Here is a 17,967-nt window from a genome sequence, read left to right as displayed (position 1 = left end):
CTACGTATGATTATAAGAATCTTTCAGCTATTTGGTTATAGACTACGTTCAGTTATAAGACTACTTTAGGCTATTAGACTACATCCAGTTATAATACAACGTTTGGATATAAGACTACGTTTCTATATAAGACTACGTTTGGGTACAAGACTACGTTTTGATTATAGAGTATTTGGATATAAGACTACGCTTGGATAAAGGGTTAAGTATGGATATAAGACTACGTTTGGATAAAGGACTAAGTTTGGATATAAGACTACGTTTGGCTATTAAACTACATTAAAATATAAGGCTACGTTTGGATGTAAGACTACGTTTGGATGTAAGACTACGTTTGAATGTAAGACTACGTTTGGATATAAGACTACGTTTGGATAAAAGACTACGTTTGAATATAAGACTATGTTTGGCTATAAGACTACATCGGATATAAGACTACGTTTGAATATAAGAGTACGTTTGTATATAAGACTATGTTTTGATGTGAGACTACGTTTTGATATAAGACAACGTTTGGATATAAGACTACTTTCGGATATAAGACAACGTTTGGATATAGGACTACGTTTGGATATAAGACTACGTTTGGATACAAGACAACGTTTGGATATTAGACTACGTTTGTATGTTAGACTACGTTTGGATGAAAGACTACGTTTGGATATAAGACTACGATTTGATGTGAGACTACGTTTGGATATACGATAATGTTTGGATGTAAGACAACGCTAGGATATAAGACTATGTTTCGATGTGAGACTACGTTTAGATATAAGACTACGTTTGGATATAAGAGTACGTTTGGATATAAGACTATGTTTTGATATGAGACTACGTTTGGATATAAGACAACGTTTACATATAAGACTACTTTCGGATATGAGACTTTGTGTGGATATAGGACTACGTTTGAATATAAAACTACGTTTGGATATAAGACTACGATTGTATATAAAACTACGTTTAGATACAAGACTACGTTTGGATATAAGACTACGTTTGGATGTAAGACTACTTGCGGATATAAGACTTCTTTCGGATATAAGACAACGTTTAGATATAAGACTAGTTTCGGATAAAAGACTACGTTTGGATATAGGACTATGTTTGGATATAAAACTACGTTTGGATATAAAACTACGTTTGGATATAAGACTACGTTTGGATACAAGACAACGTTTGGATATAAGACTACGTTTGGATGTTAGACTACGTTTGGATATAAGACTACGTTTGGATATAGGACTGCGTTTGGATATAAAACTACGTTTGGATATAAGACTACGTTTGAATAAAAGACTACGTTTTGATATAAGAGTAAGTTGGGTTATAAGTCCACGTTATAGTTATAATACTATGTTCTGTTGTTAGACTACGTTCTGTTTTAAGATTACCTTCTGTTGTAAGACTACGTTCTGTTGTAAGACTATGTTCTGTTGTAAAACTACGTTCCGTTTGAATACTACGTTCAGTTGTCAGACAACTTTCGATTATAAGACAATTTTCGGTTATAGGACTACCTACTTTGGGCTATAAAACTACGTTCCGTTATAAGTCCATATGTCCGAATAATGGGAAAAATGATGCCACTACCAAAGCCTAGAAAGGATTGAAGCAAGGAAGAATTTTCACGCTTAGCCAAGGTCACGCCTTTTGGGGAAATTCCCAACACGTCCCTCCAGCCACGACCGAAACGTTAGATCGAATCATATGTGGAACTTTGAAAGTCTATGCCCCTAAAGTGAAACGGGGTGTTACCCAATATGAAGTTACAGCACTGCTTAAGCCCAACCTAAAATTTGCTTCGCTCCCTCTGGGCAGCTTGGAGATCGTTTCATGTGCGAATGATCATGGCTTAAGATCTTTGCGTTTATGACATCTGCTATAGGTTAAATCGCTATCTTGTCGATCATGCCGCTTACATCTCTGCAAGAAATTTTAACATATCTCCCAATAAATCTTCAGCCGTATTATTCACTGCATGCAAGGCAGAAATACGCCGTCAGCTGAATGTGAGGGTCTTTGGGGCAAAAATTCCGATTGCCAACTATACCAAAACACTTGATGTCCCATTCGACAGTCTCAAATGTCTAGGCCCTCAGCAAATTCTTCTGCAATTTGTGAGTTTCGGAAATAGAACAGGGTAATCAAGTCATTCAAATACAGCTAAAAGGCAAGTGCTGACAGGCACTGAAAGGCAGGTGCTGACAAAAAAAAACCTTGTTGACTATTTAAAAAACAATTGTCCGAGAAGTCGTAAAATATGCAACACCAGTGAAATGTAGTGGAATAAAGTGGACCTCCAGCATCAGGAGACAAACAATACATCCACGGGGCTGTTATCGCATCAGCAATCTAATTCATCAGTTAGAGAATGGGCATCCCAAAAACGTAAGTTCGGATCTACATGATATAGATCGAGAGTTTCAGCGCTACAAGAGAGAACCTTTTAATCAAGCAGCATATCATTCGGGTCTAAATAGCTTTCACGAGATCACGGTAGCGGAAGCGTAGAACATCTACCCATAGCATCATAACCAACCTCGACAAATCAGAGTAGGTCCCTATGAACTAAGTTCCGGCAGGTGCATAGCCCGCAAATCCTATTGGAATTAATGCCAACATGCAGAACGTGTGTCTCCCTTCTAATCTGGGGCCACACAACGCACGTGAAATGTTAATCTGCCCAGCCAATGGTACTCGACTTACAACCACAGTCAAGTCGCAGAGTTTCAGGGTCTGGATATTCAAAACCCCGTGAAAGAATTAAGGATGAAGACACAACAAACTCTTACAAAAACAATAATGTCATATCCTTTAGGGAATGCCCACTATCTCAGTTAGTCTGGAATACCCATTGGAATGTATTGAACCACTGATAGAAAACTGGTAGAGATAATTGCAACTTCAATGTCCATGAAAACATGTAAGAGGTACATAGGCTTCTATATGGATGCCTAGAGACTAGATTACCACGAGGGCTTGAGTATATACCCTATGGAACTGGGATTGGACATATGGAGTAGCTTGTAGTTCATACGACAGCAATATTCTCTGTCTGCTTTCGCAATTACCCATGCTTCGGATATATATAACAACACGAGTGGTACCTGGCATAGTGTAATCTGCTGAGAGAAAACTCCCAACTTAACACCAAGTAGCTTTTTGGGATTACATTACGGTTGCAATATAGGCGGCATTTCCCATCTCTTGCCTTTCCTTTGTCGTTTAATGTTTTAAATATTAATGTTGCTACATAAATTGTAAATGTTAAATTCCTTTAAGTCCCTTAAGGGTGTCTGTCGTCCATGCTTCAAGCTTCCGCCTACCCAAACGACCACCTACTGCCACGCAAAGATGCCGTAGCAATTTAGCAAAGTAATTTCCCAACATCCTTTGTCGCGTTTTGCTCACAAAGAACAAAATTAAAGCACTCACATGGGGAAATGATGCTGTAAAGAGAAACAAAAACCTGATGCAGTGAGCTGAGTAAAGTGTGCAACGGATGCGAAAGTGTGTTAAACAAATATCTGCCGTATTTTTCTTCATAAGCGAAAGTTTCCACATGAATTCACTTTCATTCAAGGCTTGTTCCTGCAGGTAATGTTTGTCATCATTTCTTTGGGCGCATCATCGTTCAAACATAGGGTTATACAAATTGAGAGGGGTTTATATGGTAATTCAGGGCACTTAATCATAGCGCTTCAAGGCAGGCAGGGGGATAATATATTTTACAGCTTTAGGGTGATCTAAGCAAAATATTTTGTTGACAATGTTGCTGAAAGCCTACGCCATAGGCAAGTTTCTGAAAATCTGATTGAAGACAATTTTTTGATATTCTTGGCTGCGTTTATGGTTATTCAAATTGTTTTAAAAGTAATATTAGTGCACATAGTGAAAAGAGAAGACAACAACAATTAAAAGCGTGTTAAATTCGGCTGGGCCCAATTTTATATACCCTCCACCATGGATCGCATTCGTCAAGTTTTTTGTCGAATTATCTTAAGAGGTAGATAGGCAGTAAATAATCCCAAAGTTGCTCAAGAAGTCAAATCGAGGTTACGGACCAATTCTGACTATACTTGACACGAATGTTGGAGATTGCAGTAGAAGGCATTGTGCGAAATTTAAACCAAATCGGATAATAATTTCACACTCTAGGGGCTAAAGAAGTCATTACAATGGATCGTTTCATATGGGGGAAATATCCAAATCTGAAACAATATGGCCTCAGATCAATACATCGAGGTATTACAAACGGAATGACTACATCCTATGGTGGAGGGTATACAAATAGCTTCACCTCTGCCTCCAAACCTGATGGTATGCTATGGAAAATCTATGGAAAGTCTTACAGCATTTAAAATTTAATACTCTTAGTGAATTTCTGCCCATTTTAATAGGCTTTGAGTGTGGGTGAGTGTTTACCTTTAACAAATTTACATATTTGTGGCACTTTCGACCACACCATTTGCCACCAACCAATTTGTTTATTTTATTAGACCACTTAAATGGTCATTATGTTGTTAGGTTGGCTATTATTGTAACACCTAAATTCTAATATGGCCTACTACAAATATCATTTTAATTATGAAAATTTCAATAAAATTCCAATTAGCAATAACTAATAATTAATTTGTTCACATTTCCATTGGAATTTATTGCTTGTAATATAAATAATGAAATTTAAATGTTCATTGAGGCTTGCCTAGGGGAATGGACATTGGGGTGGAGTGAAGCACATAAGAAGAAGCACATGGTAAGAAATTTTGTCTGTATGTAATCAAGAAATCAAATCAGAAGACAAGTTTATATAAGAGCTGTATCAGTTTGGTTTGTAACGATCAGGGCCATACTTGACATGAATAATGATATTTTAGAGACATCGGGAACTATGAGAGTGTGTTTAAAGACATGATAAGGACCTCGGTCAAGTATCAATGTAGAGATGTAGAGGGAGCCCACCCCAGGGCTGAGGTTAGCCGCTTATGACACGGTTCGAATGCCGGCGGGATGATCCGGAAAAATGTTTAGTGGTGGTTTATCCAATTCTAATGCTGGCGACATTTATGAGGCACTATGCCATGTAAAACCTTCTCTCTAAAGAGGTGTCACACTGCGGCACGCCGTTCCGACTCGGCTATAAAGAGGAGGCTCCTTATCAATGAGCTAAAAACTTGAATCGGACAGCACTCATTGATATGTACTATGAGAGTGTTTAGAGGCAGGATGAGGACCTATGTCTAGTATCAATATAGAGATGTAAAGGGAGCCTGTCCCAGCGCAGAGATAAGCATACCCGTCTAAGATGATGAAGGCATGGATTCGAATCCTGGTGCCAAGGGAATACAGCATCAGGAAACAAGTAAAAAGGCGTTAAGTTCGGCCGGACCGAACTTTGGATTTCGGCAAAATCGGATAATAAATGTGGCTTTCATAGGCCTAAGACCCTAAATCGGTGGATCGGTCTATATGGGGGCTATATCAAGATATAGTCCGATATAGCCCATCATCGAACTTAACCTGCTTATGGACAAGAAAAGAATCTGTGCAAAGTTTTAGTTCAATATCTCTATTTTAAAAGACTGTAACGTGATTTCAACAGACAGACGGAGGGACATGGCTAGATCGTCTTAGATTTTTACGCTGATCAAGAGTATATATAAGGGTCGGCAATGGATATTTCGATGTTTTGCAAACGGAGTAACAAAATGAATATACCCTTATCCTTCGGTGGTGGGTATAAAAATTGTCAGTGGTAGTGTATCCTCTCCTAATGCAGGCGACATTTGTGAGGGTTCTCCCAGGGTTTTGACCAGCTCCCCACACCCCAATTTCCCCAAGGTGACATCTGACAGGACCATGATAATACGAGTATCCAATATAAGGTCTTTGGCGGAAAAGTACGAATCTGATATCCTGATTTAGAGCTAAGTATCAGGGGGGCCGCTTCACTTTCGGCAGTACTCCCAAAAGAACATGAAGATCGCTTAGACAAATATGGAGCTCAAATCAATGGGCTTTGAGAGAAGAGTATCCACAATTAAGGACAGAAGTCAGGGAACCACCGCACCACACACCGGGCCAGCTAATGGTTTATTAAGGAAGCCAGTCCTCCACGTTCATGTGGTGTGCGAAGGTTAGTAAGCGCACTGCAGCTGTGACTGCTGAGAAGAGCATATTGTCGGTCGGCTTCGCGCCCAGGAGTCTATCATTTTATCCTTCCGATTTATGATGTCCAAGACTTCATCGATCTGAACAAAGCATTGACCGGCACTGGTATGACAATATTTGCGGGCAAGAGTTGACCTATATTGAAGAATAGTCAACGGTGTCAATGAGGTGTAACCAACAGCATAACAAGATACGGGAATGTTGTCATACTGGATAAGTTGCATGGTGCTATGCCACCGTAGTCAGCAGTGGGTCATTGTTGTCATCTTAGTCATGGACGTCAGACATTGTGACCCCTCAAACTTCTCCATACCTCGGGGAATGGAGAAGTTGGTTACACCTCACTGACACCATTGACAATTTTTCAATATAGGTCAACTTGGGGTTTAGATTCATAATGGGATATAGGAGCCATAACAAAACGAAGACCCATATGAACAAATTTCGGCAACTAGGACTTTTATTCACTAAGGACCCAAATTCGAAGTTTCGGCCAACTAACATAAGAAGTAGGCAATAAACTCAAACGGCGTGGTATGGTTATAACGTACATTCAGTTATCGGTTATGCTCAAGCGCAGACCGATATTATAAATGTTTGAAAGCAAATTGTCTATACCCCTCATAATGCCAAATTACAGCTATATCATTAAGTGAAAGTGGCTTAGGCCTGCAAAATACCTAAAAAAAGCAAAGGAAGCCATTTATTGGGGCTTTACCAAATACTTTGGGGGTTTGCCTCTGCTAAGCTAGAACCTTCACCCCAAATTGCAATTTCCCACCCTTCATTTTGTTGTGTGCTATTGATGCTTCTTTCAATTATAAATGCATCTGTGAGACATTTTCTTTTAACACCCTACATTGTATTTAAGCGATTCCAGGAATTCAATAGCATTTCATGAAAAATGATGATGTCAACATTTGTGACATGCCAGATAATTGATACAAAAACATAAAAATCGCATAAAGTCTTCTCAGAACTCACAACTCTAATTTATTCGTTACGGAATTGTCATTCTAATTGTGGACACATTTCATGTTGATAAAACAAAAATAAATGGAAATTTTTGCTGGCGGCTGCCTAAGATGAGAGCTATTGTCAAGCGCCAAGGGGATACAGCTGCAAATGAAACAATTAATTTGCATATGAATGGAGGCATTTGATGCATTTTGATCTTTCAACTGGACCGGTTGTTCATTTTTACCAACCGACAATGAAACAAACAAAAAACCCCAGGGGCGTAGGCAGAGGGGGGTTTGAGGATTTGGTCATAAATACTATTACAGTTAATATAAAACCAAACAAAACTGGCAATATCTATGCCTGTTGCCCTCATCCTGCTGCCCAATTTGATGGAGTGGCTTCATGTTCAACACATGAGCTTCATAAATATTTAATGAATTAATTATGATGAGAGTGTCATAAAAGCATAACACCACTGCCGCCGACAGACACTGGACTGCAGACAATGCAAACCATTCCTATTCAGGTGGGAAGTGGGAGGGGAGGAGGCATATAAAATGCCCATTTTTGTTTTAAACTTGGGACAACTTGGTCATGGCATGCGGTATGGTCATCCATTTATCTGACCCAAATGGCAATTTTGCTACACTTTCATGGAAAAAGTAAAGTGGCAGTCTCATCATCATGTCATCAACTTGTCCACCACAGCCACCATATCCGCCATTCGTTGCAGTGGCTCAGCAGGATTATGCATTTAATGACTTTATTTTCCCTAGCTTTTCGTTTTTCTTGAGAAACAACGCTGGAAATTCATTTGAAGCAACAAGATCTTCAATCATTATGGCCATTAGGCCTAAATGAGTGGTAATTATATGAGGCCTATTAATGGCCTCACATTACAAGAAGCTGCTGCTGGTAAACGCATGTCGTTGGGGGGCGGGGGACTGCTTAAAACCACAACAAACCCCATTTGGTGTTTAAAACAGCAGCGACACTCCGACACCCCATCAAATGCAACACGAAATTGCCGGTGATAATGATGATGTTGATATGCATTGAATTTCATTATGATCGACATAACAGCCAAACAGCAGTGGTGCCATCGAAAGAGTAGTGGCCTGCAAGGAAGGCCTTGAAGCATAGAAATTTTTTATGAAATTTTTCGAAAGACGACTTGCGAAGGTTTTAGTCTGTTACGTGTTTGCTATGTTCTCAAGCTGAATATAAAGCCGCGAAAACTGCCACATGACACGGCTTGATCTGGTTGAGACCTTCGCATATTGGTGCTGTGATGGGGTGCAAAGACATTGTCCAAATCTTTGCTGGTGCTCAGCACATAGTTGTTCTCCAACAAAGCTCGGGAGGAGTAGTGCCTCAGGTATCTTAACTACTAGCAAAAGAAAGGAAATGGGTTTTTGCGATTTTTCCATGCTCGAATCCGGCGTCAGTAAGAGGATCACTCTGCCCATTTTTATTAAGACATGGGAAAGTGTCCAGAGACAGATTACCCTTTTGGTTTGAACATTAAAATTTTTCAGCACGGTCTGCTCTACCCTTCCTTAATTAAATCCTTTCCTAGTTTTATTGGCGGAATCACTCTATCCATTCTACAAACATCGGGAACTGTAAGAGCGTCCAGAGTCAGGTTGAGGATTTTAGTCAGGTACTCAATTCCCAGTATATACAGATTCTCTAGTATCAATGTATAGATTTATTAAGGGTCGACCACCACACACTTCATGGCGCTGCGGATGACATTCTTTACTTTGTCCATGATAAATTATGATGGTTGTTCATCAAATCGATTACCACGTATCCAAGCAATCGCCCATTCACTCCCGAGATGATCAATTAATTGACGGGTTAAAAAACTTGGCGTTGTTTTTCGGATCAACCAGTGCTATGTCGACAAAAAGAAATGAGGTTCTATCACCCCATCCACCGGGGTTCGAAAAGTACTGTGGTCAACTTCTCGAACCAATACGTATACCAGCATTTTCGAACATATGAAAGTTAAACAGTTCTTGAGAATATCAAAGTAAATACAATAAAACCCCAGCCCTGGATGGCATATCAATATTTCTCCCGCGAGAGTGTTCTTTGACGATCCCTCGTCTATTATGAAAACTTTTCAACCATGCTTACCTTTCAGTCGATCCCCAAGAAGCGTAAAGCAAACAACCCTGCGAATTACAGGCTACTTGGGATATGCTGGCTTTCTCAGAGGTAATGGAGAGCATGGTTAAACATCATCTTGTAAGGTCTTAAGAGTCTAATGGCTCTCAAAGCGACGAACAATATGGTCTCCAAATAGAAATTTTCCATGATTTTTTTCTAAAACGTCAAATGTTTCCCTTAAATTTTCTCCAGAGACCAAAAATGATCAAAAAGTTAAACTGGAGAAACATTTCATCCAATTTTTTCTACTACAGAAAAATTTCCATTGAATTTTCCCTAAAACCCAAATCTAATGAAATTATTCCTAAATCCATAATTTTAATGAAATCATCTGAAGAATAATTTTGATGAAATAAAGCTGAGGCAAAAATTTCCTAAAAATTTTCTCTAAAGACAAAATTTCCATAAAATTAACTCTAATGCCGAAATTTCTAAGAAATTTTCTCTAAAGACAGAGAAATTACAAAGTTTTTCTAGAAAAAATTCCATTCCATTGTCTCTTAAATGTTCTCAAGACAAAAAAAATGTAATGAAGTTTTCTCAGAATGCAAAATTTTGATAAAATTTTTCTAAACCCCAAAATTTTTTAAAAAAATTTTTTAAGAGATAAAATTTTGTAAAATTTTCTCTTAAGACTAAATAATCTCTAAAGTCAAAGTTTCCATTTCCGCTTAAAATAATTTTTCCATAAAATTTTCTCTAAAGACAAAATTTTCATGAAATTTCCCTAAAGATAAAGTTTCTATGGAATTTTCTCTTAAGAAAAAATGTTCATGAATTTTCTCTAAAGACAAAACTTCCTTGACATTTTCTATACAGTCATTTGAACCTCCAAATTTAATATCATAGTCGCTTTCTAATCTCATATATTTTTCATTTAAACCCCTTATTGCAAAAGTCAACTAATATGTCCGGTTTGGGATATGGGCCCTAAATACTATCAATATCGAGATTCACTCCCTTTAAGACCCAAAATTGTCATAGTGAGCAAATACGTCCTATTTGGGCGTTGTTATGGGGGTGGGACGTCCCTTAGGGAGTTGATCCCGAATATTGATATCAGATTCGAGGGTTACGCCCAAATACCTATCATTTAAGCCCAATATTTCCATGGTGGGCAAATTTGACCGGTTTCGAGGGTGTTTTGGGTGTGTTTTGGGGGATGGGGCGGCCGTTCAGTGACTTGGCCCTGAAAATATATATCGGATTCGTGTTGTACTCTAAAATATTGGGTTGCCCAAAAAGTAATTGCGGATTTTTCATATAGTCGGCGTTGACAAATTTTTTCACAGCTTGTGACTCTGTAATTGAATTCTTTCTTCTGTCAGTTATCAGCTGTTACTTTTGGTCATAAATTTGTCCTTTTTGGGGTATGCTTATAGAGAGGGGCGGCTCCCCAAACACTTGGTCCCACATTTGTATATCAGATTCGTATTCTGCACTCAAATACCTTTCATTCAAGGCCCATATTGCCATGGTCAGATTCGTACTCTACGAATCTGGATATCATATTCGTATTCTACTCGCAAATACCTTTCATTTGAGTCCCATATTGCCATGGTCGGTAAATATGTCCGATTTAGGGGTGTTTTGGGGGTTGGGGAGGTCCCCCCAACCACTTGGTCGGACAATTGGATATCAGATACGTTTTCTAATATTAAATACCTTTCATTTGAGTCCCATATTGTCGTGATTGGTGTATATATATATATTTGGTAGGTTTTGGGGTGGGGCGCCCCCCCCTAGGTATCCCATCTGAAATTTGGATACCAAATTTTTGTTTGTAGGTTACTATAAAAGAGCACAAAAAATTTCGCACCACCCATCTCCGAGATCTGGCGTTTCTGAAAATTAGAGTAAGGGGGAGAGTCCGCCCCCCCTTCAGATATCAAAAAATTTAGTACCATATATTCACCACGGGATCATTATGCAGCATCTGTGAAAATTTCAAGAAAATCGGTTCAGCCGTTTCTGAGTCTATAAGAACACACAAACAAACACAAATTGATTTTTTTATATAAGATTCTCAAAATTTCCGTGAAATATTTTTAACAGACAAAATTTTCATGAAATTTGTATAAAGACAAAATTTCCACTAAACTTGTTTTAAAGACAAAATTTTATTGAAATTTTCCATTAAATTTGCTCTCAAGGCAAAATTTTAGTAAAATTTTCTCTAAAGGCAAATTTCCTTAAATTTAGACTTTATCCTTAATGACAACTTTTAGAATTATTTGTGTTTTTCAAGGCCCTTGTCTTTGCGATTCTCTCTCGTTGCCGCTTATGTAGCACATGTTGCATGCAACAAAAGTTTGGGCCAAGTACAACAAGTAGTTGGTTTGTTTGCTTGTTTTTTTTTATGATTGCCATTATATGGACAATATCTGTCCGACATATGTTTCACCAACACCACAAAAACAAAGTAGAAAAGCAGAAGTAAAAAAAAAGAAACAAACAAAAAAAAAACAATTTCAGCTTCAACTTTATAACTCCTCACAAAATGGCAAAACTGTCAACGGTTGGTGTTTGCATGTCCGTCTGAAGCAAAGTGTCGCATGGTTTTGTCATCTGTTTATTTGTTTGTCTTTGTCGCATTGAAAACAACACTTGGCTGATGAGGATGAGGATGAAGATGACGAGGCTGCAACTGATGATGGTGGCGTTTTTCTCTTCATTTTGGAGAAGTGCTCTCAAAGACATGCCGGCGTCGTCTTTCGATGTTTCGTGTCATATTTTGACAGATAAACTGCAAAAGCAAAATAAGTTCATAAACGTTATGTGTCTACCCGTCCGTCTGTCTGTCTGTCACTGGCAACTGGCAAAATGGCAAATATCTTCATTAACTGTCTCGTAAGTGTGCAAATAAAGTAGCCGTGTAATGTTAACTGGTAATTGCCAGGCGAGTGAAACTGTCTGCCATTGCTAATAACGACGAAAGGGGTTGAGAGATCTATACCCCCAACAAGGTATGCCTATAGCTCTCTCGCTTGCCACTGGAATTAGGTTGGCTGTCATGTGGCAGCAGCAACAACCAAAAAAAAATACCACAAACTTCAAAAAAAGTCATGTTTGCATGGTCTATTTTTTTCTGTGTCTGAGGTTTTCCATTTCATCGTTTGGTGTTTTTTTTTTTAGCCCGTAATTAGATCCGTCTACCACACGATGTGGTGTTGTGCAGTTGGCGTGTGTAATTAAAAGAAACTCCCAACTAAACTTCCATCACATTGGCATCCTTCTGTCAAAGCTTATTCGCTTGATTGCCACACTTCCATATCTTATGTAAATTTCCACAATGTTACCATAATGAAGGTAATAGCTGGTTAGAGCTTTGGTTTCTACGGTTTACATTACACCATGTAGAATGATTTTAAATAGGTGATCGATTGCAGAAGATTTCAAATTAAAAAAACTTTCTGGGTCATGTTGATGATTAAGTGAAAATATTGCAAGGAGTTAATTTATGTATCAATGAGGAGGGTGAGTAGGTCGTATACATCGTAGAGTGACTTATTAGGCGTGGAGTTGGCAGGTGAGTGAAATTAAAGAAATTTGGCCAGCAAATAAAACCTTGTATAGTCAGGTATATGCTATGTGGTCATATGGTGGATCAAAAACTAAGTTGTATAGAAATTCTGTACAAAGTTCTTGTGTTGGTGGGCCTGTATACTTGGCTGCATTGGGCATTGGGTCTTAAATCCTGTTCTACTTTTGCAACAACAACTCCAAAAGAGATCACAAATAGGAAAAAGTAAAACTAAAATCTAACAAGGATGAAGGATTAGACTTACTCGTCTTAAGCATACTGGGTTAAGGCATACCCACTATACTACAGAATTTTCTCACATTACTAAAGGGTTTTCCAATAAGAGGTTGTGTTTTTATACCCACCACCGTAGGATGGGGGTATTTTCATTTTGCATTACCTTTGCAACACATCGAAATATCTATTTACGACCCTATAATGACGATCTAAGATCTAAGACCATCTAGCCATGTCCGTCCGCCTGTCGTTGAAATCACGCTATAGTCTTTAAAAATAGAGATATTGAGCTGAAACTTTGCACAGATTCTTTTTATTGTCCTTAAGCAGGTTGAGTTTGAAGATGAGCTATATCGGAATATATCTTGATATAGCCCCCATATAGACCGATACGCCGATTTAGGGTCTAAGGCCCATAAAAGTCACATTTATTATCCGATTTTGCTGAAATTTGGAAAAGTGAGCTAAGTTAAGCCCTTCGACATACTTTTGCAATATGGCACAGATCGGTCCTGAATTAGATATAGCTGCCATATAGACCGATCTCTCGATTTAAGGTTTGGAGCTCATAAAAGGCGAATTTAATGTCTGAGGTCGCCGAAATGTTTGACAGTGAGTTGTGTTAGGCTCTTCGACATCCTTTAAAATTTGGCTCAGATCGGTCCAGATTTGGATATAGCTGTCATATAGACCGATCTCTCGATTTAAGGTTTTGGGCCTGTAAAAGGCGTATTTATAGTCCAATGTCGCCGAAATTTGGTGCAGTAAGTTGTGTTTGGCTCTTCGAAATTTTTCTATAATTTGCCCCAAATCGGCCCAGATTTGGATATAGCTGCCATATAGACCGATATCTCGATTTTAAGTCTTGGCCCCATAAAAGGCGCATTTATGATCCGATTTCACTGCAATTTGACACAGTGACTTATGTTAGGCTTTTCGAAAGCCGTGTCGTATATGGTTCAGATTGGTTTATTTTTAGATATAGCTACTTAAAGAACCAATATTTTTTATACACAATTGAACAATGACTTGTACTCATAAGTATTTGGTCTAAATCAGAACATATTTCGATATAGCTATGGGGAATAAGGTATGCATTTTTACCGGATTTTGACGAAAGGTGGTGGTATCCAAAGTGTGGTCCGGCCGAACTTAACGCCTTTTTACTTGTTCTCCTTGACGCAAAGTAAATGAATTATTAAACTAACATTTAAGAAAAAAATCATTAAAATGAAGTAAAAAAATCGTTCACCAAAAGAAATTAAACCTTAACAAATAGGGCATCTTTAAATTAAATTCGTCATTAATGACTAACATCTTTAAAGTTAGGACATCAATTTTATGAGTGAAAAACTTTTTGTCTCTTTTTTTACAGGTTATCACTCTCAATGAAACCCAAGGATCCATAGAACGTCTGACATTTGTAAATCACACCGAATGTCATTGTGTGGATAAGACCAAACAACGATCGGCTCTGTTTGATGGCGATGATCCCACATCAGAAATTGCCACTAATCACATACCCTATCTGAGAAGGGCCACCATACTCAATTGCAATTGTCCCAATCTGTATGAGAAGATACTGCAGGAGGATGGTTTCTGCCGTTGCGATTGTTCTTCGGGTAATATGGGATGTGATTGGCTGAAGCGAGGCATGGAACATTTCTCGATGAATGATAGAAAGTAAGTGGAGGAATAAACAAACATTTTTTTTAACAATTATGCTTCATTCTTTTCATGGTGTTTTGTTTCCGTTTTTGTTATTTTTTTCCAGATGCATTACAGAGGGCCGCTGCAAACTGCCCACCTGTGAGTATGGCAATTATATGAAGAAATTGGGTCGTTGTCCGAGACGCGAGGAACGACAAGTGGACACTGTTGATTGGTGAACCCTCCAGCCAATGCTGAGGGCAACTACAACAGCTCGAGATTTTAGCCATAATTGAGCGTTTCCTTACCCCCAAAGAAACGCCAACAAAGTTAGCAAAGTTAAGTAAGCGTTAAGAGAGACGATGATAACATCTACAACAACAACTTCTTTTCAAAGGTTTAAGAAAATAGTAGTTGAGCAACCATGGGCCTAAGGAGAGAGAGACAAAATCTCTTCCCTAGGCCCACTATGTTATTAAATTTAAAACATAAACGATAAACAAAAACTTGAAAGTATTAAAAAAACAAACAAAACGATAAGCAGAGTATAATTTAAAAAATTAGATTTTTTCGAAATTAAGTAATGTTAAATTTTTTGATTCATCCCAAAAACAAAAACGAGATAAAGGAAGAAAGAGAGAGAAAAAAGAAAACACACAGGATTATCAAAACCCTCAATAACGACTTTAGAAGGAATCTACAAAAAATTAGCCAATATTGGTGCAATGTTCTTGAACAATATCTTCTTCGATAAAAACAAAAATTAATTAAAACTCTATGCAATTATATATACACACATACCCATATACAATACATAATTTATAAAAAAACGAAAAAAAAAACAAATACATATATGTGGCAATATTATGGCAAGACCCCCTCCATAAAATTAATTCTAAACACACAAACGAAAACCCCCGAATTAATTATTAGTGTTCTTTAGCAAAAAAAATTAAACAAAAAGAAAAGAATATTATAAGCAAAAGCAGCATATCCTTTCAATTCCCTCCTATTACAGTAAAAACATACAATATACTTATATAATAATCTTATCTTGTATTATATTGACTTTATATATTTACCTACATTTTAGTAAGTCTGTTTTCTAAGGGAACTGCATTTAGAATTTACGAAATGACGCAACAATCTCTAACCATTCATCTTGCAAAATCTCTGCAGATCATGTATTATACATCGGAAAGATATTCCTGCATCAAAACAACAGTGGCAAACAAAATTTTCATTATTCATACCTAAACTGAACCAATTAATCTGAACATCTACACCGATAGCCGAAAGCCGTAGCAAATTCATGCACCTGTGGAGTCATTGTCATAAACTGGCGTTGTTGAAATTATTGACAACTTAAGGTGTCAGTTTTGTGAACGCTGGTAGTTGGTTTTGTTAACCATTCGCTATCAACATCATTCCTACACAATGCATGTATGTATTGTATATCAAGGTTGAGCGACTCTTAAAACATTGCATGTACATACTCGTCGGCGACGACAAGGTGGGGATGGATGGATACACCCAGATTCGATTCTCAGCAGTACACAAAAAAATCTTCCAATCTTTAAGAAAAAACCGTATACTAGACAGACAGACATTAGACAGAATGTGGGCGCCTAGGTACAGTTCCTAACGTTTAGTTCACAAAAAAAAAGTTGTTGTCGATTTATGAACATTTGTGGTTGATCTAATAACATATGTGTGCTGTTTCACTGTAATGAACCATTAGGGTCAACTTGACAAAAACGTGCTTGTTGATTTACTTTTACGAACCAATAGGTAACACTTTGATAACCCCGTGTTTGATTTTTTCATTGGGTATAGGAATACCTTCATAGTTTAATTGGCTATGACAGAATATTTGTTCCACTAGCCGAACGTAGAATTGCGTTCCAAGCGCCTCGATTTTCTGCGCTCATTCTAAAATCTCTGACATCAACTTTCGAGGTGACCCCCACAATTTGATCTTTCCATCGGGCTTTTGGTCTTCCCGTTTTGAGTGTACCACCGTGTTTGCATTCAAAAGACTTCTTTGCTGGAGCTTCTTCATCCATTCTGACAACATGACCTAGCCAACGCAGCCGTTGTATTTTGATGCGTGTAACTATGCTATCGTCGTAATACAGTTCATACAGCTCGTGGTTCATACGTCGCCTATATTCTCCGTTAACGCAAACTGGTCACATATATTTTACGAAGAATCTTTCTCTCAAATAATCCAAGCCTCATCTGCTTTCACAAGTACCCATGCTTCAGAACCATATAACAGCACGGGTAGTATCAGTGTCTTGTAAAGTGAAGTTCTTCGTTTGTCGAGAGGTGGCCATGTTTCTAAACTGCTTACTTAGTCCAAAGTAGCATCTGTTTGCCAGTATTATTCTTCGCTTAATCTCAAAACTTGTGTCATTCGTTTCGGTTACGGCGGTGCCGAGGTGGATAAATTACTGACTGTCTCAAAGTTGTGGTTCCCAACTTTCTCCATTTTCTTTATCTGCTCGGTTGTGCAAGGCTTTTTGGGAGCTGAAACCATCCATTTCGTCTTATCTCCATTTACAGCCAGACCCATTTTCACTGACTCTCTTTCGATTCTTTCAAAGGCTGCAATTACTACTTCCGGTGACCGACCTATGATATCGATGTCGCTGAGGTTCCAATCATTGGGTATGCGTTCTTCTAGCCAGATAAGCTGATGCATATGCCTTATCAGCGTGTCGCCTCCGGTCTTAAATAGTTCAGCGGGTAACCCGTCGGCTCCTGCTGCCTTGTTGTTCTTTAGTCGGGTTACTGCTACTTGGACCTCATTCTGACTAGGTGGTAAAAATTCTATACCATCATCAAGGTATCCTCTTCGCCGCCAATATCGGACACTAGCAGTTGGAGAATGTGCCTGCCCCAAAGCCATCGGTTTGATGTTAAATTCTTTGGTAGAATTTCCGGACTTATTCTGACTCCTATACATCTCAATTCGCTCACACTCACGTCTTTCCATTTCCTTTTTCTTTCTGCGGAATAGACGTTTCTCCTCTCTCCTTTTCTCCCGATACCTCTCCTTCATCTGGCGCGTTGCTACTGATTGCAATGTTGCTCTATAAGCCGCATTCTTGGCTTCAGTAGCATCTCGACACTCTTGGTCGTACCATGGGTTTCTTGGAGGAGGCTTCCGGTACCCAAGTACGGATTTTGAGGCATTTTCCATGGAGTGGGCAATAGTTTGCCACTGCGCCATTATA

At 38.4% G+C, this 17,967-nt stretch overlaps 1 protein-coding gene across 1 annotated transcript in view; it reads left to right on the top strand.

The window, feature by feature from the left end:
* LOC106081284 (putative uncharacterized protein DDB_G0279653) overlaps nucleotides 1-16,955 on the top strand; it is a 337,199-nt gene extending 320,244 nt beyond the window's left edge. The window contains exons 4-5 of the mRNA XM_059365237.1: nucleotides 14,451-14,758; nucleotides 14,850-16,955. Coding sequence (XP_059221220.1) covers nucleotides 14,451-14,758; nucleotides 14,850-14,964 — 423 coding nt within the window. The 3' untranslated portion in view covers nucleotides 14,965-16,955. The remainder of the gene's footprint in view (nucleotides 1-14,450; nucleotides 14,759-14,849) is intronic.
* The last annotated feature ends 1,012 nt before the right edge of the window (nucleotides 16,956-17,967 follow it).

Source organism: Stomoxys calcitrans, chromosome 3 (assembly GCF_963082655.1).
Source record: "Stomoxys calcitrans chromosome 3, idStoCalc2.1, whole genome shotgun sequence".
Taxonomy (NCBI): Eukaryota; Metazoa; Arthropoda; class Insecta; order Diptera; family Muscidae; genus Stomoxys; species Stomoxys calcitrans.
This window is presented reverse-complemented; position numbering and strand designations above follow the sequence as displayed.